At 40.7% G+C, this 22,170-nt stretch overlaps 1 protein-coding gene across 1 annotated transcript in view; it reads left to right on the forward strand.

Annotated features, from left to right (window-relative positions):
* Window positions 1-22,170, forward strand: part of lrpprc (leucine-rich pentatricopeptide repeat containing) — a 56,659-nt gene that overhangs the window by 30,806 nt on the left and 3,683 nt on the right. Inside the window, exons 25-36 of the mRNA XM_020650240.3 lie at window positions 2,373-2,479; window positions 7,301-7,369; window positions 7,533-7,623; window positions 8,102-8,244; window positions 9,996-10,143; window positions 10,779-10,905; window positions 14,010-14,098; window positions 14,187-14,391; window positions 16,070-16,197; window positions 16,347-16,462; window positions 20,205-20,279; window positions 20,799-20,883. Coding sequence (XP_020505896.2) covers window positions 2,373-2,479; window positions 7,301-7,369; window positions 7,533-7,623; window positions 8,102-8,244; window positions 9,996-10,143; window positions 10,779-10,905; window positions 14,010-14,098; window positions 14,187-14,391; window positions 16,070-16,197; window positions 16,347-16,462; window positions 20,205-20,279; window positions 20,799-20,883 — 1,383 coding nt within the window. The remainder of the gene's footprint in view (window positions 1-2,372; window positions 2,480-7,300; window positions 7,370-7,532; window positions 7,624-8,101; window positions 8,245-9,995; window positions 10,144-10,778; window positions 10,906-14,009; window positions 14,099-14,186; window positions 14,392-16,069; window positions 16,198-16,346; window positions 16,463-20,204; window positions 20,280-20,798; window positions 20,884-22,170) is intronic.

Genomic DNA, 22,170 nt, shown 5'->3' on the forward strand with positions numbered 1-22,170 from the left:
CCTCCTAGTTGGCTTTAAACATTTACTATTTACGTGTATGTCTGTGAGCTCTGGATTAACCCACGTTTCAAGTGCCAGCAATTCCTTGCATATGTAAGGGTACCAGAGAGTGAGAGATGTTGAGACCAGGGTCATGTTTTGAGGACGTGGCAGATCATGTTTTGAGCAGGCTCCCTGTGTGTCGGCAGAAGCACGGGGGAAAAGGTCAAGTTCAATGTACTGCGGGAGCAGCAAGTGGCTCTAAAGCGCGTAAAGGTTAAAACTGTACTGTCGAGCACCTCTTGACCTCCTTACCTCCCCTTTAATCCACCCACACTTCCCATCCTTTTTTTTTTTTTTTTTTTTTTAAAGATTTATTTTGGGCTTTTCGTGCCTTTTAATGCAGAGAGAGGACAGTGGATAGAGTCAGAAACCAGGGAGAGAGAGCGGGGGAATGACATGCGGAAAGGGGCCACGGGTGGAAGCGAACCCGGACCTACCGCTCGAGACGAGGGTCTCAACACATGGGACGCGCGCCCTAACCATTGCGCCACCAGCGCGCCCCAAATCCCACTTCCCACCCTTGTCTCTTACATTCCTCATGATAGGTGACAGACCCTCTCAGCGCCCGCAAAAACAAAATGACTCTTAACACTGATTGTCTGACAGAGGCTGACATTTAAACCAGTGTGTGTATCTTGAAATTACAGCTGAATCTTTCTCCCACTCCCTCATGTTAAACAGTAAAGAAGGACGACTTGTGACCTAAACCTTGAGTCACACTCCACCTGACAGCTTTGTGAGCACATGTTGAGTGCAGCAGCCAGCTGCACCTTGTCTCGATCCTTCAGGCTGTTGCAGCGTGTTGATAGTAAAATTCAACTCAAAAATTACCATCCAAAATGAAAACAGATATCAACTGGAACCATCCAATAGACTGGCCTTCAGTGGTTCAAAACACACTAGAAGTATGACCCGCCTCGCTGAAAGATCTTGAGTTCAAGTATCAACATAGAAATGAAATGTAGAGTTATTTTTGTGTGAAGCAACCAGAGCAACAACTTGTATATTATGAAACAAGAAAAGGTCATCAGTCAGGCTTTTACCCTAAAGGGACCTGGGACTATGAAGAGAAAAAGACAATTAATCAAATTTGCATGATAGCCTTTATACGAGAAATAGACAAAGGCAGCTGTGGCGTCACCCACTAGTTTGGGGGCTAATGATTTGAAGCCTTGAGTTTTGGTCAACACCATCTTGTTTCTTGGAGGCAGAAATAGGGTGAATAGTTTGGCACAGTCTGTATCCTAGATGACAGGTCCTTGTGGTGGCAACAAAGAGTGACACCCAAAATTTAAAGGATAAACATCAAACTGGGTGCCATTGAAGAGGATGAGCAGTATGATCAAATCAAATGGAGGCAGCAGCGATGTTGATACCAGATTACCACTAAACAGCATTGCAATCTAAAGTTTTAATTGTTAAAGCGCCTGTGAGGAACTTTCAGTCCTCTCGATGTTGGCGCCCCCCGTGGACAAAGCAGTGTCTTACTCTTTGCTGATTTTATCCTGTACAAATTTTCTTTCTTGTTAAACGTCGTATTCCACTTCAGTCTAATGTTTCGCTGAGTATGAATCTTTGCTGTGGAAAATGATAAAGAAGTTGCTTTTGACATCACACTGTGACTCACTCCATCTGACACCTAGTTGTTACCACTGCCAGCATTAAAACCTACTATTTAGAAACAATCTCATTGCTGATGGTCTGGTTACTGGCCATTAGGATAACTGCATGTTTAAAGCTCTTTCCCATTAGCCTCACTTTTAAAATTGAAAAGGCTGCATCCCCTTTTAATGTACAGTTTGCATAGAGAGGATTTAAAATAAATGTTGGTGATTTGTCTACAACTTGTCTACATTAGATCTTAAAATGTATTTCCTTATAAATGGCTAAAGCTCATAAGAAAAATCTCAGCACATTGTTCTCGCTGTCGCCTTCAGATGACAGCAGAGAACTGGGATTATTCTGTCTTCCTCCGCTCCGCTGAATGTGCAGGTCCATTTGTATAACTGAAAGTTTTGCAGTGTGTTTGTGTGTGCATATTACCTGTGCTGAAGCTGCTGGACAGAGATAGCACTTAATGCTGAGCAGAGCGCTTTAGCAAGTTCACAATGAGGGCTTAGGCTTTCATTTGGGACTTATGTGTGTTTGTTTGAGAGCAGTCTTGATATGGCTGCTTTTTGTGTGGGACTTGGTGCCAAATAATGGAATCAGTAGGAAAAGATTAAGTGTGAGGTGTGTTTGTTCACTTTGCAGGCATTTTTATTCATGACCTCTCTGCTTTGTCTTTTTGGTCTGTTTCTCTCTCTCTCTCACTCTCTCTCTCTCTCTAGCCATGGACTTTGTGAGTCAGGAGCGCGGAGAGATGACCATGCTGTATGACCTATTCTTTGCTTTCCTGCAGACGGGCCGCTACCGTGAAGCTCGCAAAATCGTTGAGGTAAGCACCCCAAAAAAAAGTACACAAAAGTAACTAACAGGTTTGAGTTCTCTGAATACTTTCTTTTGCACAATTTGAACAGTTTCTTGCCAATTGAGCCACATTTGTAGTCCAGAATATGGAATCCTGTGAAGTATGATTCAGAATCACAGGGCAACTAACAATTTGATATGCGAAACAAGGATATGTGACTCATGATAAGGATGAAAAATAATCATATAATGTGACATCACATAATGCATAATGCCCCTAAGAAGGTAAAGTGTAGGATTATCTATTAACTTAATAGAAGTTATACCAGAATTATGATGCTCAATCTGATAAAGAGCTACCTGATAAAAAAAAAAATAAAGAAGTTCAGTAAAAATCAGGACAAAATGGACAAAGCCGTCATGAGCCACAGAGGACATGCAGGCTGTAATTGCCAAACCCTTTTGTTCTCATGGTTCATCTGACCTGAATATTTTCTGAATATTTATATCTTTCTCATCTTAAGTCTTTTCTATAAGCTCTGTAGATTAGTGTGAGAAAAGGAGAGAGGCAAAGCAGGCAGATAAGAAGCGATTTTCACATGGATAAACGGCAGGGCGGTCAGGGACTGGATAGCAGGACAGAGAGATTGATGAATGAACGAATAGAAGGGATGAGCCTGACATCAGATGAAGGGGAAACAAGGCCATTATGTTGTCTGATCAGGATGAGAACAAGAGAGAAATAAAATACCTTAACTTCCCCGCTCTGACTCTGCCCTCTCGTGTCCTAGTCTGCTCTAAAAGAGGGATTTGTCCCTCTTGAGGGTTTCTAAGCCCTCTTAAATATTATCTGCATGTTGTTATTGTGGCTCTCATTCCCCTTTCTGCTGTATTGTGTGCCTGTTATCCTACTTATAGCAGCGAGTCAGCTGCATGCAAGAGATGTGTGAGATTGCAAATGGACCATAGTCGTACATGTTGTGAATGATGTCAACAAGCTGAAATGTTTCACCCACATCTGTTTGGTTTTGGTACAGTTCATAAATGCTCAGTATCAAGTTGAGGATATTTAAATGATACAATATGAACAGAGCATCAGCAGTGAACAGACTCAACTCAAGACTTTCAGTGCAACAAGTAACTCATTTTCACTTTTTAGAAATTATGATCTTCACCTTTAAAAGACAATACATGATACAGCTTTTCTGACATGTTAGAATGTTAGTTTCAAATCAGACGCTTGTGTCCAAAGCAGCAGACATCTGAGAGTTGAGACAAAACCAACAGTGAGTTTGTAGGGCCTCTTTGCACTCTTAAATAAGCTGTAACGTCTGCAAATGGGATGTACCTGTAGGACACACCCACTAGGCTATCCGGCACCGTTATTGTTATTTTTTTAAGGCTGAAAATTGCTGCCAGCATTGCAATGAGCAGTATGAGTGTCAACCAAATGTGCAAAACAAGTCCGGAACACCAAAACAATTAGCTGAAGGATGTTAAAACTAAAGTCAGTTAACATAACCTTCCTTTTTCTGCTCTAGTGACATCCTACTTGTAAAGCATTGGCATTTCATCCTTTTTTAATTTAAATAGTATTAATAAGGCATCTTTAAAAGTGTTGACATCTCAGTGTTAGGGACATTTTGCAAATTTGACCCTTAAGTAAAATAAAATGAGTAGAAATGTGGATAATCACTTACATGACATGTTTCAGAGCTGTGTTGATGTTAAGAACAAAGTCTCTTAAACAGAAAGTTTACTTCTGAACTTTCACTCATTAAACTTTCAAGACAATGGATATAGAGCTCAGGGTTACACTACAAAAGAATATTATCTGTCACTTAAATATTTATACACACACACACACACACACACAAACCACACAAATACTTTTTTTTTTTCCGCTGTGAGAGCGTCAAGTGGCCGCCCAGAGTGGTGTCTCACTTTAGGCTGTGTTTGGTATAATTGGCAGCTGATTAATCACAGCTAATTAAATGTAATGATAGAGAAAGGTGGCCAATTTTGTGCTAAATGGTCAGGTTAGGTAGAGGATGTGAGGTGGCCCGGTCTATTATCACGGCACGCATATGTGTGTGATGGTCAAGGTTAGGTAGTGTTGCTAAAGAGTGGTGAGCCATTATGTCTTTTTGTGTTAGGGAGAGGGGTTTGGTCGTGTGTGTGGACTAAGTGGCCAGGTGATTAGTGGAATTAGAACATTAGGAATTGAGATGGAGAGGGTTTGTTAAGTGGAGGTGAGCCAAGGTCGGCCCCGTCTTTTTCTTTATTGTGTACATGCACTTAAAGGGGAGAGAGAAACTCGAGACGATGTTTTAGCAATCTGAAGGCCCCACAAGGCTCAAAGTGACGGCCTTTATGCACTCAGCCTGTCTGAGTCTGTTTGTGCCTGGGTCAGAGGAATGTCCTCATAAGCTTGACCTCATGACAGTTTTCCCTGATCTTTTTTGAAAACCAGAGTGTCCGTGCTGTTTTTTTTGTTTTGTTTTGTTTCTACTTTGTATTCTTTTGATCCATCGTCCCATGCGTGTGTAAAATTATGTGCCGTCTTATTTCTGATGATTTTGTTTTCTGCTCAGATTAGGGAGATTTGTCCTGACGGATTCAAAATCCCAAACACATTGCTGTGTTTGTGTGTGTGTGTGTGTGTGTGTGTGTGTGTGTGTGTGTGTGTGTGCGTGTGTGCGCACAAGTTGATGTGCAAGCCTGCAAGACTTTACCAAGTAAAGGGAATCGGAGGCAAAAAGATGGAGCACTTGCACTGGGGCCTTAGTCTCTAAGAAGATTAGACAGACAGAGAGAGAGAGAGAGAGAGAGAGAGAGAGAGAGAGTGCAACACATTTTAATTTGTCCCTTTGGCTCGTTGGGTAAGAACATAATGCCTTCGCCTGGGCTGGATGGAGGGATGGAGATGCAGGGAAAAAGACAGAGTTGGAGCTGGGGAGATTTGGAGGAAGAGGAGAGGGATTGGGAGAAGTGGGGATTGAAAGAGGAAAGGATGACGGCAGTGAGAGATGGTGGTGAGAGAGGGATGAAGCCCCTCTTTTCTTGACTTTCCCCCCTCCCTCTAGCAGTATGACGGGCTCCCATCAAAGAGGCCAGCGGGGATTGAGCGCAGTTGATCCCTGTTCAGATTAACATCCTGGCAGATCGCTCTGTCTCTCTCTCGCCCTTCTTCTCCCCCCCCCCCAAACCAGATTACCAGGAAGAGAGGGCAGGCAACATTTCTCAATCCTAGTCTTTTTCAGATTGTATCAAAGCCCCAAGAGACAGATGAAATCCTGATCACTGTTAGTCCATAATAATAATCATCTAGTCACTCCACGTATCAGGCTAAATCTCAGCTACACAAGCCTGCAGATCAATCTATGTCAGCCCTTATTTGACAGGACACACACACGCTGTCTATCTGCGTATCACTTTTGTCCTAAAATCACAGCAAATCTCCTAAAAATACAAAACTATTTATGACTGTGTGGGCTTTGTAGTCAGGACATTTTTAAATCTAAATCTGTTGTTCTGTGATCTGTTTTGAATTCTGAACATTAAGATTGACCGCTGCAGTCTCTGCTGCTGTGACCTGGCTCAACATTTAGAGGAACAAAAATAATCTTAAGGTCTATTTTCTACCCAAGACATTTTGGATGAGAGTTTGATACGTATATAAATAACAGTGAACAATAAAATAAAATGATATGTTTTGTTTCCCATAGTCCCACAGTTTGATTTATTTGTTATCTATTTTGATGTTGCTGTTTTGCGTCCTCAAAGTAATATTTATCTTCCAGTTGAGTTTTTTTTATTAAGAAGATTTTCTTCACTATAAGGTCAATTTCTGTTATTCTCACTTAGCAGCATAATCAGTTTTGTTGCAGTGTACTGGAGACGCTGTTATTGCCTTCAGCCTTTACTATAGTGACGGTTCAGCAAAGACAAAATGCATATACAGAGTAAAAAATGTGAAATACTTTCGAATTATAGACATTCAAAATATATGAATATGAAGTGTGTTATATATATTATATTAAATATATTTTTGTACACTGATCGATTCAGGGAATGTCTTCTTTTGTAGAAAACACCTTCAGCTTTGGGTGCTCGTGAGGATTTTCACTTTAAACGTCATAAACCACAAAAACAGAGAAAATAAACAACAGACTTATTGATGGTAAAAAAAAAAAAAAAATCTATTGTTTGCAGCTCTAGTGCAAAAAGCATGTTTGAGACTCTTGTATTTTACTGTACGCCAGTTGTGTTATCTATGTAGAAATGCTCTTCCTTGTGGCCTTCGTGTACCCACAGAATAAAATATCAACTCAAGGCCACATAAACATAGCCTTCACGTTCCTCTTGCCTGTATGCACTTGAGGATTGTCAAAAAAAAACACCACATTTGTGTAAAAGGTCCCTCTGCAGATGAATTTCAAGTTTCAAAATGTTCTATATACACGTTTATTCCTTAACAGCTCAGTAGGTTACAGTTGTTGTATACAAACTGAAAGTAATTTAGAAGGCTTCGTAGATTTGTGTGGATCAATAAGAATTTACACTCAAAATGGATAATGCATTATTAAATTTACCTTGAATTCATGGACCTTTAAATTGTCAGTCATTCTTCAGATCCTGTTGAACTGTGATGTTGATTTGATATAAAGATCGTTGTTGCTAAATACAACATGTGAATTTCAGGGATTAAGATGTATGTATTATTTTATCAATTTGGAGAAATAACAAATCAATCGTTGATCTGGAAATATTTTTTTAAATTTTCAATGGACAACTGACATTGACAGTTTCTTTTTTTTTACCAAGCAATATTTCTTTCTTTTTATAGACCCCAGGAATGAGGGCACGGCCGGGGCGCCTTCAGTGGTTTGCAGAGAAATGCATTTTAGGCAACCAGGTAACACACACATTCTCTCTCTCGCTCTCTCACTCACTCGCTCTCTTACACACACACACACACACATGCTGAACCAATCAAGGCCACAGATACAAAGGTAGACAAAAAAGAAAACTACAAAAATTCTAACAAGGATTTTATGTTGTTGTGTTTGTTTGTACAGTTGGAGGCCTTGGAGCATATGGTGGACATGACAGCCAAGCTGTTTGAGTGTGACAGAGACGAGATGTACAGTTACGCCCTCCGTCTTTGTTGTAAGTTTCTTTCTCTCTCTCCCTCTCTGTCTGTTATGGTTTGTTTGTTTCTGTTTTTATTTTCATTTCTCTTAGCGTGCGTGCGTGCGTGCGTGCGTGCATGTATGTGTGAAGGAGAATGGGATCAGTCAGAAGTAAGAGGTGAAGACATGGTGTGATTGCTGCAGTGGAGAGCAGAGCAGATAACAGCTGTGATTGGAGTGTTAAAGCTGATTGTCAACCCATTAAACCTAACCTTCTTACACAGACACACACACACACACACACATACTTGTTAGTGTGTTTCCTAAATTACAGCATAGTTGAGGGTCAGACAGCTGATCAGATTAGATCTTGGATTGCCCTCCCTCAGCATGGAGTGCCCTGTCAGAAATTACTCTTTGCTGCAGAACTTCAACCAGTCTGTCGTGGCCTTTTACAAAATGACATAAGAACACACCTTTTCTTTTTCCCCCTCCTTTTTTGCTCTTGTTTTCAGATAACACAAACAACTGGCAGAAGGCGGAAGCATTGTGGACAAAGATGCAGGAAGATAACATTATTCCCAGAGAGAGAACCCTGCGTCTTCTGGCAGACATCCTGAAGAACAACGGCCAGAAGGTGCCCTTCGAGGTGCCTGAGGTAAAACCCCCTTAAATAATCTTTACATTAGACTAACATTCATTAGATGGATCTGTTATTCAGAGGAATAACTGCCAGAAGGTTCCTAAAGGGGGAAAAATGAAGAGCAGATAAAGCTGAGAGCAAATTCCCGAGAGCTCTGGAGGACTCTTAAAGTGCCTGAGGTCAAACATAACACACAAGCAGGCAGCACTGATGGTTTAACACAAATCACAATGCTGCCTGTGCATGCATTTCTGTCCTCAAGTATAACACAAAACAAACCTGGCGACCCTTTGTTACAGCCATGCAATGATGTGTTGATGCAAGAATCATTTGTACGGACTTTTATAAAAAAAAAAAAAAGACAATTGTCTTTTTTTAGCTTCTATATAATTTGTCAGTGTTTACTTTTTCATTGTTTTGTTTAATGTTGTTGAAACCTTTGTGCTTGGAAGCTGCTAATGTAGGACAAGCAGTTTGTAGATGTCACTGTGAGCTGTGGACTTGAGAACATTTGATTTAATAATTTGGACAATTACTGACATTTCACAAATGAATCAAAGCATGCAATAATGCATATAATCATAAATTACAGTCTTACCAGGATGCATGACGTGTATACACAGAAGTAATCCAGCGCGCGCAGAGCCAAAAGCCAATGTATAAAATGAAGATGGTGTTCATTGTGAGTGTAGTCAGGTGTATTTTTAATGCATTTGTTAAGTAAAGATATTTATCTGAGTTGCATAGATTTGCCAAATATAAACCTAGGCTGAATCCCATTGTTTAAATTCAGTGATCTCTTTCTTACTTAATTCCACACTGCATGGATTAATCAAAGAGAAAACAGACCCCAACCTCTAATCATAAAAAGTGACCCCCAGCTGCTCTCTACATATAGACCCCCACCCAGCCACTACCCCACTCCACTTTAAGCCTCTGTTCATTACATGCAGAGGAAACAGGATTGCAGCTCTGATCTGAAGTGTGGTCAATCAGAGCGACTGGCTGGTGAAAGGAGTTACAGCTTGATCTGTCTGTAAATCTTTAATGCCCGACTAATTTAGCCAGCAGCTAAATGCCACCGTATGGCTGCCGCTGGATTCTTAGTTTATTTATGCACATATTCCATTTTCCTTGATCCAGATCCCCATTAGCTGCCTCAGATGTAGTAGCTACTCTTCCTGGGGTCCACGTTCAACATAAAAGCCTCAACTATATTCAGCCTAAAAGACAAAAATCATAACGGACAGAATTTGAATATGTAAAAAATAAACAGCGAATATTTTTTCTTTAAATAAAATGAGATTGCTTTCCTCCTTGTTGCTTTTTTCTCAGTTTAGCCTTGCACACACATGCGTGCTCCAATAGCCTGAAGCGTGATGAGACAGGAAGTGATTGCTGTTGCCTGGAGCGATGAACTTAGTGACCCCTGGGGCTCTTAGGTTGACACCCCCGCTCTGACACACACTCTCTAAGGCACACACACTTTCCTTTTTGCCCTTGGGGTGCCAGGCCTAATTTGCCCCCAGCCAATACAGCTTAACCCCCTCCCCATGTTGCTATATGGGTGACCGAGCATTATGGGACCCTGCCCTGCTGGCCCAGCATTATTGCACTGTCACACACACTCAAACACACAACAGCTCACTGCATGCACACAGTTGAACACGTATACATGCTCTAATGCTGGATGTAGCTGCGTTGTGATGCAAACATCATACTGAGTTTTATCCTTTTTTTTTTTTCCCTCCTTGTGTCATTTTTAGACGTGGTACCAAAAAGCTGCCGACACAAAGGAAGTCCAGCAACAGCTTCTGCAGACAGCAGAAACCAAAGACCTTCCAACCCCAGCTGAAAATGGTGCTGGGTACCAGGTCCAGCTGTTGACCCTGTGCAAAAAGGGCAAGGCCAAACGTAAGGGAAATGTGTGATTTTAAACACAAAACATCTTTAGCCCCAATATATTTTCAGCTTATAAATGTAATCTAAGTATCTAAATAATTGCTAATCGATCATACAGCACAATCTGCAACATGGGCTTATAGTTGAAGTGAGATGATTATAAGTCAGCAACACAGTCGGCTTTTAACTCTAGTTCCAAATCAAGGGAAAGTGTTTATGATCTTTGACTTCCATTCACTGGGTTGGCAGTGGCTTGCAGTAGGATTTATATATGGCACTGTTACTGGAGCTGCTGGAAGGCTGCTTTATAGTTGATTTATATACAGTATGTGAAATTATATAACTAATTATTAAGTTAAAAATGACCAAAAGTTGTTTTTGTTTAAAGATGAATTTGTATCAGTGTAAACTGTATGAGCAAATATTTTGCTTTATGGAGACTCAAATAATTCATCATCACTCAGACTCCAACTAGAAACTAATGCTTTAACAACAGAGGATATAAGCATTCAAAACCATTCCTCTACTGTAGCCACATGTTTAACAGTATACGTTACAAGGTCCATGATTCTGCTTTTTCTCTTTGTCCAACCTCTGACTTCTTCTTCTTCTTCTCCTTCTCTACTCCTTTTAATTTCTTCCTCCAGAAGCCTATGGGATGCTGAAGGATGCAGATAAAAGGGGCATGGCATTCGGCCCTGCTCCTTATGACTTCCTCATCCGTGCCCTGTTGGCGGAGGGAGCCTTGGAGGATGCTATGGTAGTCAGGGACATGTAAGTGCTTTAATATTTAATTCTGCAGCCCAAAATGATACAATTTTTACAACCCTAGAGAGTATGAGCATTACAAATGAGAATATAGTCTAATACATAAATTAATAAAATAAATACTGACACAAACTCTTGGTTGTCAAGCTGAAAGAACTGATAAGTTCAACATGTATTATGGTCAGTCTGGGTGGCACTGGGTCACCTCAGGCTAAAACTCCTCACTACACATGAGGATTATAAACTGATTGTGTGCTAACACATCCAGCCCTGCTGGATATGAACAGTGTTTTTTGCTAAGCCCCAAGATACACACACACACACATACACACACATACATACACACACTTGGATGGAGAGATTAATTTTGGTTTTCTGGGAAGCGGGTGACTTTTCGAAAAAACATCAATCTCTTTCCAATTAGTAATGTATCATGTGTTGTTGTGTTGTTGGGGGCGTATCAGAGCTTGAGCCTGGAGACAAATAGATGGACAGACAGAGGTATTAAAGATCTGAGCTTAGCGCAGCGTTGATCTTCTCAGCTCTGTTTGTCTTTTTATGTAATCTCTTCCTTTTTCTTTATCTCCTTTTGTCTCTTTTCTTTATATCACTTTCTCCCTGCAGAGGAAAAAACACGCATTCAAAAATAGAGATGATAATATAATGACACAATAGTCTGAAAGAGAAGATGCAGTTACTCGTTTGTGGGGAAGAAAAAAAGATGTAAAAACATCTATTACACTATCAGCCTCTTCCCTTGTTTTTGCCTCTCTACATGCTTCACTCTCTGATGTTATGAAGAATAATCGTATCAATTTTCGAGCCGTGTTTCAACAAGCATGAGGCAATACAAGTGATAACCCATCTCTGTTTGAATTGGTTTATGGCATCCCTGCCTGGATAAAAGCTTCGTTTATCTGCACTCTAAATGAGAAGTGAAATGAGCTGAGAGGAGAGTCGGGGAAATGAGGAGAGGAAGGAGATAAATAGAAGAGCTAAATGGGAAAGGAGGAGTGAAGAGGGGAGGAGGGCAAGATTTAATCACGTATGAGGTTAATGAAGACGCTATAGGCTTTAATTCTCTGTGCGTGTGGGTGTATGTGTATTTGTTTTCGGGTAATCTGTACAGAATTGAGCAGCGGGGTGCTTATGGCGAGATTAAGGGATTGGGAGTGAGTGATGATGATGAGAGAGAGGAAGAGGTGGATGATGAATTTATTGGCTGAAGCACAATACCCCTAGAAGGGGAAGGCAAGAGAGCATCTGCGTGTGTGTGTGTGTGTGTGTGTTGGGAAGAAAGTGAGTGCGTAAAAGGCCTCTAGAGATTTTCTTCCCCCCGATAAGAAGAATTCTGACCCCCCCCCCCGCCTTTAGCTCGTCTCCACTGCAATCCGTCGCCGACCCTGTTCTTGCTGCAATCTCTGCCGTGACCCTGTCACAGCGGCTGCCGGATGCTGCTTGGCCTGGTGTCGCCGCGGTGATAAGGATTGCCGGCCCTGATGCTCAATTGAGTGGAAGGATTAATCTGGTTGCGGGGCTATAATAAGAAATAAAAAAAAAAGGAGGGAGGCGAGCCTGATTGAGGTTTTAGAAAGAAATGAAAAGGAGGGAGGCTTGAAAAGAACGGCATATAGATTAAGGGGTGGGGGGTGGGGGGGGGGGGTGAGGAGGAGCAGAGGCCTCAATACTGCAGCGCTCAACCTGTCCCACATAATGTCACACACAGATACACAAACACACACATGTGTGAGCTCAGCAGGAAGTCATCAGCTGTTTGATGTGTGTATTATTTTCGGGGTCACAGCAGGCGACTTCATGAGACGCTCAGACTCGCCGGCTATCACATTTGTTCCAATTGTCTTCTCCGTTTTCAATCTTTGAGCTCAGGCGTCTATCCACTCTACATATCTTGCGTGCTTTTTCTGAGCTTGATGCTGTTAAGTGGCCAAGCACAGAATTCTAAGACTAAAATGCCACAGTGATTTTCACTCGGCCATCATAGATTAAAGATTATGGTCTTTCTGATGAGAGCAATCTTGTATATGTTACACCACTCGGATATGTTGATGAAATCTTCCCTCATGGTAAACATAATCTCAGATCACAATATTCAAATATGATTGACTGAATCTTCCTATTTCTGTGCTACAATGGGAAAGATTACACACCATGAAGAGCGGTTGATATTCTGCCTTCTGTTTGACGATACAGGCAGACAGTTTATAAAGCTGCCTTTTCAACTCATATTTTCTTACTCTATGTATTTTCCAGATATTAACCATGTGGTAACTTTCTTGGAAAGTCAATCAAAAACATGAATTCATAAAACCTTTCACTTTATAAAGATGGACGACATGTCTCGTCCCATTCTACAAAAGTGAAGCCAAAGAACTCCCGCTGACATATTGCCCTGTTGGCGTCATTTGTTGCCAGAGTTGTTCAGTATGAACTCTGTCCCGGTTTTGACATCCCTTCCACTAACCAAAACACACATCTAACATCTAAGATCCCTCAGGTCAGTCCAGTCCACAGCAGAACAGATCCTTGTGTCAGTTTGAAGCAGACACTCACAGTTCATATATTTTCTCGAACCCATTTCTGCTCTACTCTGCTAGTCCGGTAGCGCTGTTGATCATCTTTTTATAGTGTTAAATAACTAATTAAAAAGAAACCTCTCAAGAAAATAATGGGTTTGGTATGATAACAAATAACTGCAGGCCGGATACTGGGTTAGAGAAAATGGATCTGACATGTATTTTAACAGAAGGGTTTGCTCCGTGTCCCACCTGTTAACATGGTGGAGGTGGAGTTTTATGACCCATACTGCAGCAAGTCAGCGCTGCATGTGTTTTGGCTTTAGTTTCAGGGAGCTGTCGTGTCGCCCATCTTTTTATACAGTCTATGTCTAAAACTAAGACTAGAGGTGATTATGGAAGCTCTGTGTTGAACTGCTGAATCTCCGTATACTAGTATGCTCACAGTCAGAGTGTACAATTAAAGAATGCTGATGGGAGCACATACTTGCATTAAAAACCAAAAGAAAGTAAAAAAAAAAAACTTACACAAATTAGAGTCTAATAGAAGATACTGGTACTCTGTGTCTCTCTCAGTGCTGTGGCTCGGGTGCCTGGCTTCCACCTCAGTGATACCGCCAACACTTTGATCATCGTCACACAGAGTAAGAAAGGCCAGACTGAAGGTAAGGAACACACATACTTTGGTAAACATACAGTACGTACTCGTATCATGAATCATGATTGCTCACTTCTTGCATTCTTTCACCACAGATGCTCTTGAGACACTGAGGTCAATGCTGCAGGCAAACCAAGTTCCCGGACAGCTCGCCATCACCAGACTGACTCAGGCCCTTGGTAGCGACGGCAATCTGGCGGGGATCAATGAAGTGGAGTCCCTACTGAAGTCCCTCAGCACGTCTCTCAACCTGTCCAACATGTTGTTTGTAAATAACAAGGCCCTGGCACACATCAAGAAGTAAGACTGCTAAGCACTGTGGATGTGGTATTTTCTGAATGGATTTATTGAGGACAGTTTATGAGTTGAGGAGGCAATTAAAGCGTGTGTAAGACTAACTTATGACTTTGGGAACTCCAGCCTTGTTCTTTCCACAAAGAATCCTTTGATTTGAAAGAGCCGTTAATCATATTCAAACAGTCTACACAAAGGGCTTTTACCTTAAAATGTTGCTCATGTGTGAGTCCTATTCAAGAGTTAGCAAGTTTTCAGGTATACCAATGCATTTGTTTAGAGGTTTGAACGTCAGCATGTTATTTTATGTTTCATTCTTGCAGATGAATACTTAGAACATAGTTTAGATGGCATACAAACACCAAACTAGAACACAATTTCAATTTATGCCAAAATGTACCATCCCATATCTAGTAATTTAACTACTTTTTGAACACTGTTCTTACTATTCAGAACACAGAGATTAACAGTTTAATACGCTGCCAACAGCGAAGTGTGACGAGACCCAGACTGACACACTCTTAAAGTAAGAGCTTACAGGGCGAGCGGGGCGTCAAGTACAAATAGGAAACACAGAGTTAATAGGATTATTCATGAAATCCTTTTAATGTCATAAAACACCCATCCTCCACCGCTGCTGTGTCGCTCCTCAAACAACAGAACAAAATGTAAAACACACTGTGCATCAAACTTTTATCGCATTACAGCATTAGCGTTGTCCCCCCCCTGCTCGAGCCGCAGCGTGACCGTGCCAACTAGAAGGGACAGCAGGAAGTGAAGAATAGCAAGGCGGTCTCACGCCCGATTGGCCATCGCAGCGCAGGCCTGTCAGCTTGAACCCTGACCTCTGGGAGCAGCGCTCTGAGCAGCTCTGACACGTGCGTCCCCACTGTATCTGACTCAAGCTGACTGGTTAAGAGCCAGGGCGGAAAAGCAAGGAAGGTCCGGAAAGCGGCGCGCCACATTTAGAGGGGCCCCCCGCTGAATTATTCAGACGGTCCCAGTCGTAACGATCAGCGTAGATATGTTCCCCCCCCACCTCCGAAACGCTCTCACATATACATACGCAGAAACACACACACACACACCCTGTTTGTTAAATATTCATTACGACTGCTGACGGTGGGGAGGGAGCAGGCAGCAGAAAGTCTTAGTAGCGAGTATGGGTTGCCAGATTGAGTTGTTTTAGATTTGTAATGCTTTGGTGTGCAGGCTTTGTTTTCGGTCGTGGCAACCTCAGCAGAAAAACATTTCACAGTGCGAGTGTGTTTGACTGAGCATCAGTGGAAGACTGAGGGGGTCTGCACTCAGTGGGAGGTCGTAATGGACTAAATGAAACCAGTATCCTTTTAATAATAAATTATCAAAAGTCTGAAGGAGCGAGTTTTAATGTTCTTTAATCCGGCCAGTTTCTGGGATGTATTTTAGTATTCCTGTCACATTTTATATGGATTACCTGTTATTTTTCTCCCATCCAAGTATCTTTACAAATGCCGGCTATAATGGCCCTTTTTTTAGCTGAGAGGGATGAAGGGAATAAGGGATACAATTCTTCTCCAATTCCAACACTTTCTACATTTGCATTTACAGTTAATGGGTATTGTTTTGATTTACAGCAACTGAACTCACCCTTTCTCTTTCTCTTTCTCTTTCTCATCCAATCTTTAAACTCCGCCCTCTCCAGTGGTGATGTGGAGTCAGCCGTGGAGGATTTGGAGGCAATCTTTACAGATCCAGACAACCAAAAGTTCAGTGTTTCATTTGTCTTCAAGAGTGTCTTGAAAGAAGACAATGACAAAGCCTTAGACAAGTGTAAGAGACAACTGTCCCCACATACACACACATACACTATGCAATGTATATAGAAAGAAAAGGGACTTCATATAAGAATCATATAACTCTGTCTTAATTAAACACCATAAGAATATCCCAGCTGACCAGATGTGCACGTTGTGTTTTAGTGAGTGCGATGGCGGAGCGGCTAGCCAACCACTTTGCCTGCTACAGACCTGCAACAGACCTCTTCCTCCAGCTGGTGGATATGAACAAACTTGAGGAAGCCAAGTTCATGCTGGCTGTGAGTATGACTGTGTGTGTGTGTGTGTGTGTGTGTGTGTGTGTACCCAAATCTGTACAGACTTACCAAACAGGAAGCAAATGGAGACGTTAAGTAGAGGTCCAGCATTCTCCAACTACATGTTAGGAGATTTAAAGTCAGTGTCGTTTGTTCTTTTTTTCTCTTTTTTTTTTTGTTGAGTTGGGTTTGGGGTTTAGTGAAGCTGCAGGTTTTCAAATATAAAATAAAGACTAAATCTTAGAAATACATTATTAGTTACTCTGTCTGGTTTTCAGGACCATGTTTCTCAACACTTATTGATGACTCTATATCTGGACAAGTGATATGAAAGAAACTTTCTTAATAAAGGGGAAACCATCTGTTGACTTTGAACCCTAAAAATTATTCCTTAAAAAAAATCAAAAGCAGGTTTTCTCTCTCCTCCAAACACCATATTTGCTTACATATAAACAAATGTTATTCCCAGCTTCAGCTCACCAAATGCAGGTCTGACTCGCAGACTGCTCGTTCTTAATGTTTAGGTTGGATGGAAAGTGAAATCAGTCCACTAAGAGCAAAGCTCTGTGAAATGTAACTTTTGTGAGCACTTTAAATAAATTTTAAATCATATGGAGCACTTTGTCCCCATGTGCACTCCTCCCTTTAAGTGTCTTGCACTTGGCTGCTTTTTAAATTATTATATCAAAGTAATTAAAATCTGCAAAAAAATAAAAAATAAATCAACAAGGCAAGCAGGGCTGAATTTAGTCCATCACAACTCCCTGATGGATTGGTCCAGTTGTTAGAGCCCGCCACTATCGCTGACTTATTTATCCACACTCACATTTGTGTCAGGAAATGCTTGCCCACACTCTGAGTCTGTTGGTTTGAAATTGGCCTCCTGCTACTTCACTTATTTAACACAGTTCATACATTACAGCTCAATGGCTTTGCCTTGAGTTGGGGAATATGAATATGTAGGAGTGAGATTAGTCAGAGACTCTGTTTCACAGGTTATTTTACTCATGTCATACCAATCTTTGAAGCTTTCATTTTGACCCTGACCTTTTTTTGTTTGTTTTGGACATTTTTCAAAAAGTATTTCACTTTTTAAATTTCTAATTTCAAGAGCAGGAAATATAATCGAAGAAGGCCCCTTGTTTAAGTTGAAAAAGGGCGACTAATGCAAAAAAAAATAAAAATTAAACCAAATAACTGCTTGAATTATAGAATTATGTATGGATTCCTGATTTTAATAAACAGTATAAGAGCAAGTGTATAGAGACATTGTGTACAAACAGGACTTTCTGACAAAAAAACACTCTATATATATATATATATATATATGAGTGTTTTTTTATATATATATATTTATATATATATATATATAAAAGCTTTATGCTCAGGCCTGTTTTGGTCTGTTTCTTTGTCTTTCTGTGTACATGTAGGTAAGTTTAAACGGCTCCTCTGGACCACACTGACAGTGAGAAATACTTGAAGACAGAGGGGAAGAAATAAGAAATCAGTGTAGATCCACTCAGACATGGAGGATGTCTGCTGCTCCTTCCTCTCTGACGTCTTGAGTGATTATCCCTCTCAATCTTTAAACAGGGATGTCTGACTGGCATGCATGTTAATGAACAGATACATTTCTCACCACTCTCTTCTTCATCACTATTTAAACACAAACTATGGATTACATGGTTTCAAAGCTATAATATGCTTCTTGCTTGATATAAACTCAATATCGACCTCCATCTCTTCACCATAAGAAGAAAAAAAGAAAGAAGTTACATTTTGTTTAGCTAGGTGGGGTGCTTCATAGAAGCTTTGCAGCCCAACATAACGAGAGTTAACATTTTCTTTAGATAACATTTTTAGTTTTACAAAGTTACAGAACAAGTGTGTCAATTAAAGAATAAGAAAATGAGAAACAGAAATGTATTACAGATATCTAAACTCTTACAGTTATCTAAAACAAACTCAAAATGACTGATCAGCAAATAATCTTTATCAGGTTTATACGTTTTAGGTCATTTTGATGTCAGAAGAAAATCCAAAAGGGACCTTGACTCTTACTTTGCTTTCACATTCTATTTGAACTGGACAAGACGTTATCATCATTAAGTCAGAACACATTAATAGTCAGGAAAACAACATAAAGCAATGGTCCCTAACAGCCCTGAAATATCCCTTTTTAAATATAAGAAACCTGCAGTTAAAAGCATGTTAAAGCCTGAACATTCATGCTAAAGAAGAGTGACGAGTGAACAAAACTCCATGAATAGAAAAAGTTCATGGTGTTGGAAAGGGAAGCTACAAGGACAATATTTAAAATCTGAATGAAAACTCATTTGTCTTTGAAGTGTTAGCGTAGACCTTGACGTGACCTGAGCACAACTGCTCTGCTCTTTTGGTCCCTGGTCATGGCCTGTTTTCATCCTCCTCCTTGAAACCGCTCTTGGACGGGTCACTGGAGGGTAGCAGCTCGACTCCTCCACGCCATCATAAGTGAAGCAGGACCGAAACTCTGAAAAGCTTTTAAGTAGGGCGAGCAGACAATAATGACGAAGAGGCTATCAGGAGAGAAGGAGGTGAGGTGGGTGGGGAGCAAGAAGAGAGCGAGAGGGATGAAGTCAGTCATTAAAAAGTGAAGCAGGCGGACTTGGATACAACTGCTTACGTGCATGTGTGCACTGGGAGGGCTGATTGGAGAAGGAAAAGGAGGAAGGATTCCCTGGGTATAAAGAGCTTTTAGGCGGTATGTATGAGAGGCAAGGGAGATGGTAGGCCTGGGCGTTTGTGGCGTCACCTTTGGGAGTGGTCGGTGTAGTAAAAGTGGGGGTAAAAAAGAAAAAAAACGGAAGAGAGTGAGTGAGAGCACGGAGCAAAGTCGAGTGAAGTGGCACAGTATTGGTCCAATTGACTGATTGTACTAAAGCTATTTTGCTGCTTGGTGACTCAGAAAGACTTGGTGACTGTGTGTGTCTTCCTGTTAAAAGCCTTACAGGCCACTTGCTTTTAATTCTGTAAGAGGTGAAGAAGGACTGAAACACGTTAGTTTACGACTGGATAGTAATCGGAGCTCATTGCTGCTCAGCCAGGAGAACACACACTTGCTCACTCAGAGCACAGCGATGTTAATGCATTACCTACACACACACACACACACACACACACACACACACACACACACACACACACACACACACACACACAGTCTATTGTATGTATGCTTGCATGTCTTCATCATATGCAGTCATGCAAGGTATAAATCTTTAGTAACGGAAATCTCTGAAGTGTAGAGCTCAATCCGATGTGATCAACTCTACATAGAATCCTTTATAGCTATAAGTCTTTCAGAAATAGACACATTAGTGCTTTTTCATAAGGAATTATTGTCTAATATTTTCTAATCACAAAATAGTCTGAGATGCGTTTATAGGTAGTTAGATAAGTGCCATGAAATTATAGAGAAATGGCAAACATATTCAGAGAGCGTTACTAAACAAAGGTTATTAGTTGACCAGGTATATGCAGTCTGTTTATTAAAAGTAAATCTGTTAATTAATCTTTTTTTGTTTAGCTTTTGATCTTTTTCTTCTATACCTGCCCCACATATGAAATTGTGGGGTTAGCTGTAACTATGTGAGGAGTGGACGTTTGTGAGTCTGCTTGAACTTAAAAACTGGAGAGTGCAATCGCACGGCCTTCCTCGGACGATCTCTAACTCTCTTTTCTTGTCCCTCTTGTCTTGCTGTAGCGCTGTAATGCCGTGGCTGATCAGAAGGACATACTGATGTCCTACGTGATGCGAAGGGCTCAGAGTCCTGGACAGGTATGATCACACATTCAGAGACAAAAAAAAAAAAAAGATCCAAGTTGTAACAAGAATTTTCCTTCAACTGCCTGCTAGAATTTGATATCATATAATGATATTGCAGCTCTTGTGCTTTTAACACATTTGGGTTGAAAGTACGGCAAAATTGTCATCAAATCAACAGATTCAGGATTTTATGTCTTTAGTCATGCACGATATGTCTCAAATAATGTAAAGCTTGAGCTCAATTTCACTCAGAAAGAGGAAGCTAGCACGCTTAGCAAAGAGGATGCTGGTTGGCTTTGCTTGCTGATGTTAACAGATTAAAAGTTTGTACTTCTTTTTGAAACACATTTTCATCTTTATGGTTTAAGACGTTTTTTTTAAATAGGCAGCCGCAAGAACAAACCCAGAATATCTACTGGTTGTGTTAGTAAGGCTAGTTTTGATTTCAGTTGGACTCTGAAGCTAAACATTTCTAATGATGTCATTTTTTTTTTTTCAAAACCCACTGATAAAAAATACTTGTGTTCACAGGTGGGAAAGATCAATGCCCTGCTGAGCCTGATTCCTGATTTTGCAGAGAAGGATAGCCTTTACCCATACCTGATGAAATGTCATGGTGAGACACAAATACGCACACACACACACACACACACGAACACACACATGCCAACACACACATGCCAGCACATGGTCAGATTTGTCTTGTGGAACAGCTAGAGGTGTGGAAGACAGCTCGCTGGACTGTGGCTAAGTCAACATTAACGCATCCATTAACAATGCATCAGGTCAGTGTCTGTGTGTGTGTGTAGTCAGACATTCAGGGGTTAGAGGAACACATGTCCTCTAATGAGCTCTCCTGGCTAGCCTAGCGTGTTAATTGCAACACGGACCAGCACTCAACTTTCCTTTTTTTTTTTCTTCTTCTTCTTTTTTTTTTTCTTCCTCTTCCAGTCGCTTCTTGATCTCCTGACCTTTTAACTCCTGTCTGTCTTTCCTCGTCCTCCATTTCTCCTTGTCCTCCTCTGCTTCCTTCTACCTACATCCTCTAATCTCCTCCTCCTGTCGCACCCTTTCCTTCACCTTCTCACCTTCCCGTCTCCCCTCTTTTGGTACCTTGTCATACCAGAGATGAGCACACATGACTTTTTAATTAGCATCAGCTAGCCGGTTGGTCAGGGCAGCCACAGGGGAGACGGATGGCGATGCTCGGTTAGCTGCTGTGTTCTCCACTCTGACTGTGTTCTTTTTTCCTTTCTTTTTTCTTGATCTTGTTTCCCTTTTGTAAGCAGTGACCTTACTGTCATTACATTTGTCTCTTTAATGCACAAAACTACACCATCACATACAACATCATTTTTAAATTAATCATTGTTTCATTGTTTCAGTTTTGTCTCTCTAAAAAGGGATCAAGTATATCAGCATGTAGCTTCACCTGTAAAAGTGAGGGTTTATTTTCCACAAAGTTATGTAAATAAAATGTATATCTTTGACTTTCTTCTGGTCTTTTGTTGGGTTAATGATAAAGATAGGATCTTTTTTTTTTTTTTGCTGATGCAATATAACACGCCTCCATTACAGAGCATGGAACTGATGTGTTGAACAGATTTTGTTTTATAGCTTTGGTCATTTTTTGTTCATGTCCCTTGTTTGGCCTTTACATATACAGTGTAATAAGATATAATATGTTCATTATTATTAAACCAGACTACTTAACAGTATAAAGTAAGAACAAAACAGTCTTTCCAAGTGTGCATTATTCTGGAAAAGTACACAAGACTAGTCATTATGTTCATTTAAGACTTCATTTATTAGCCGAAACAAACAAAGATAATAGACATCTAAAATAAACTTTATTATCCCATCACTAAAAAGCAAAAAAACATACTTTTTTTTTGTCAGTTGC

This window comes from Labrus bergylta, chromosome 10 (genome assembly GCF_963930695.1).
Source record: "Labrus bergylta chromosome 10, fLabBer1.1, whole genome shotgun sequence".
In the NCBI taxonomy this organism is placed as follows: Eukaryota; Metazoa; Chordata; class Actinopteri; order Labriformes; family Labridae; genus Labrus; species Labrus bergylta.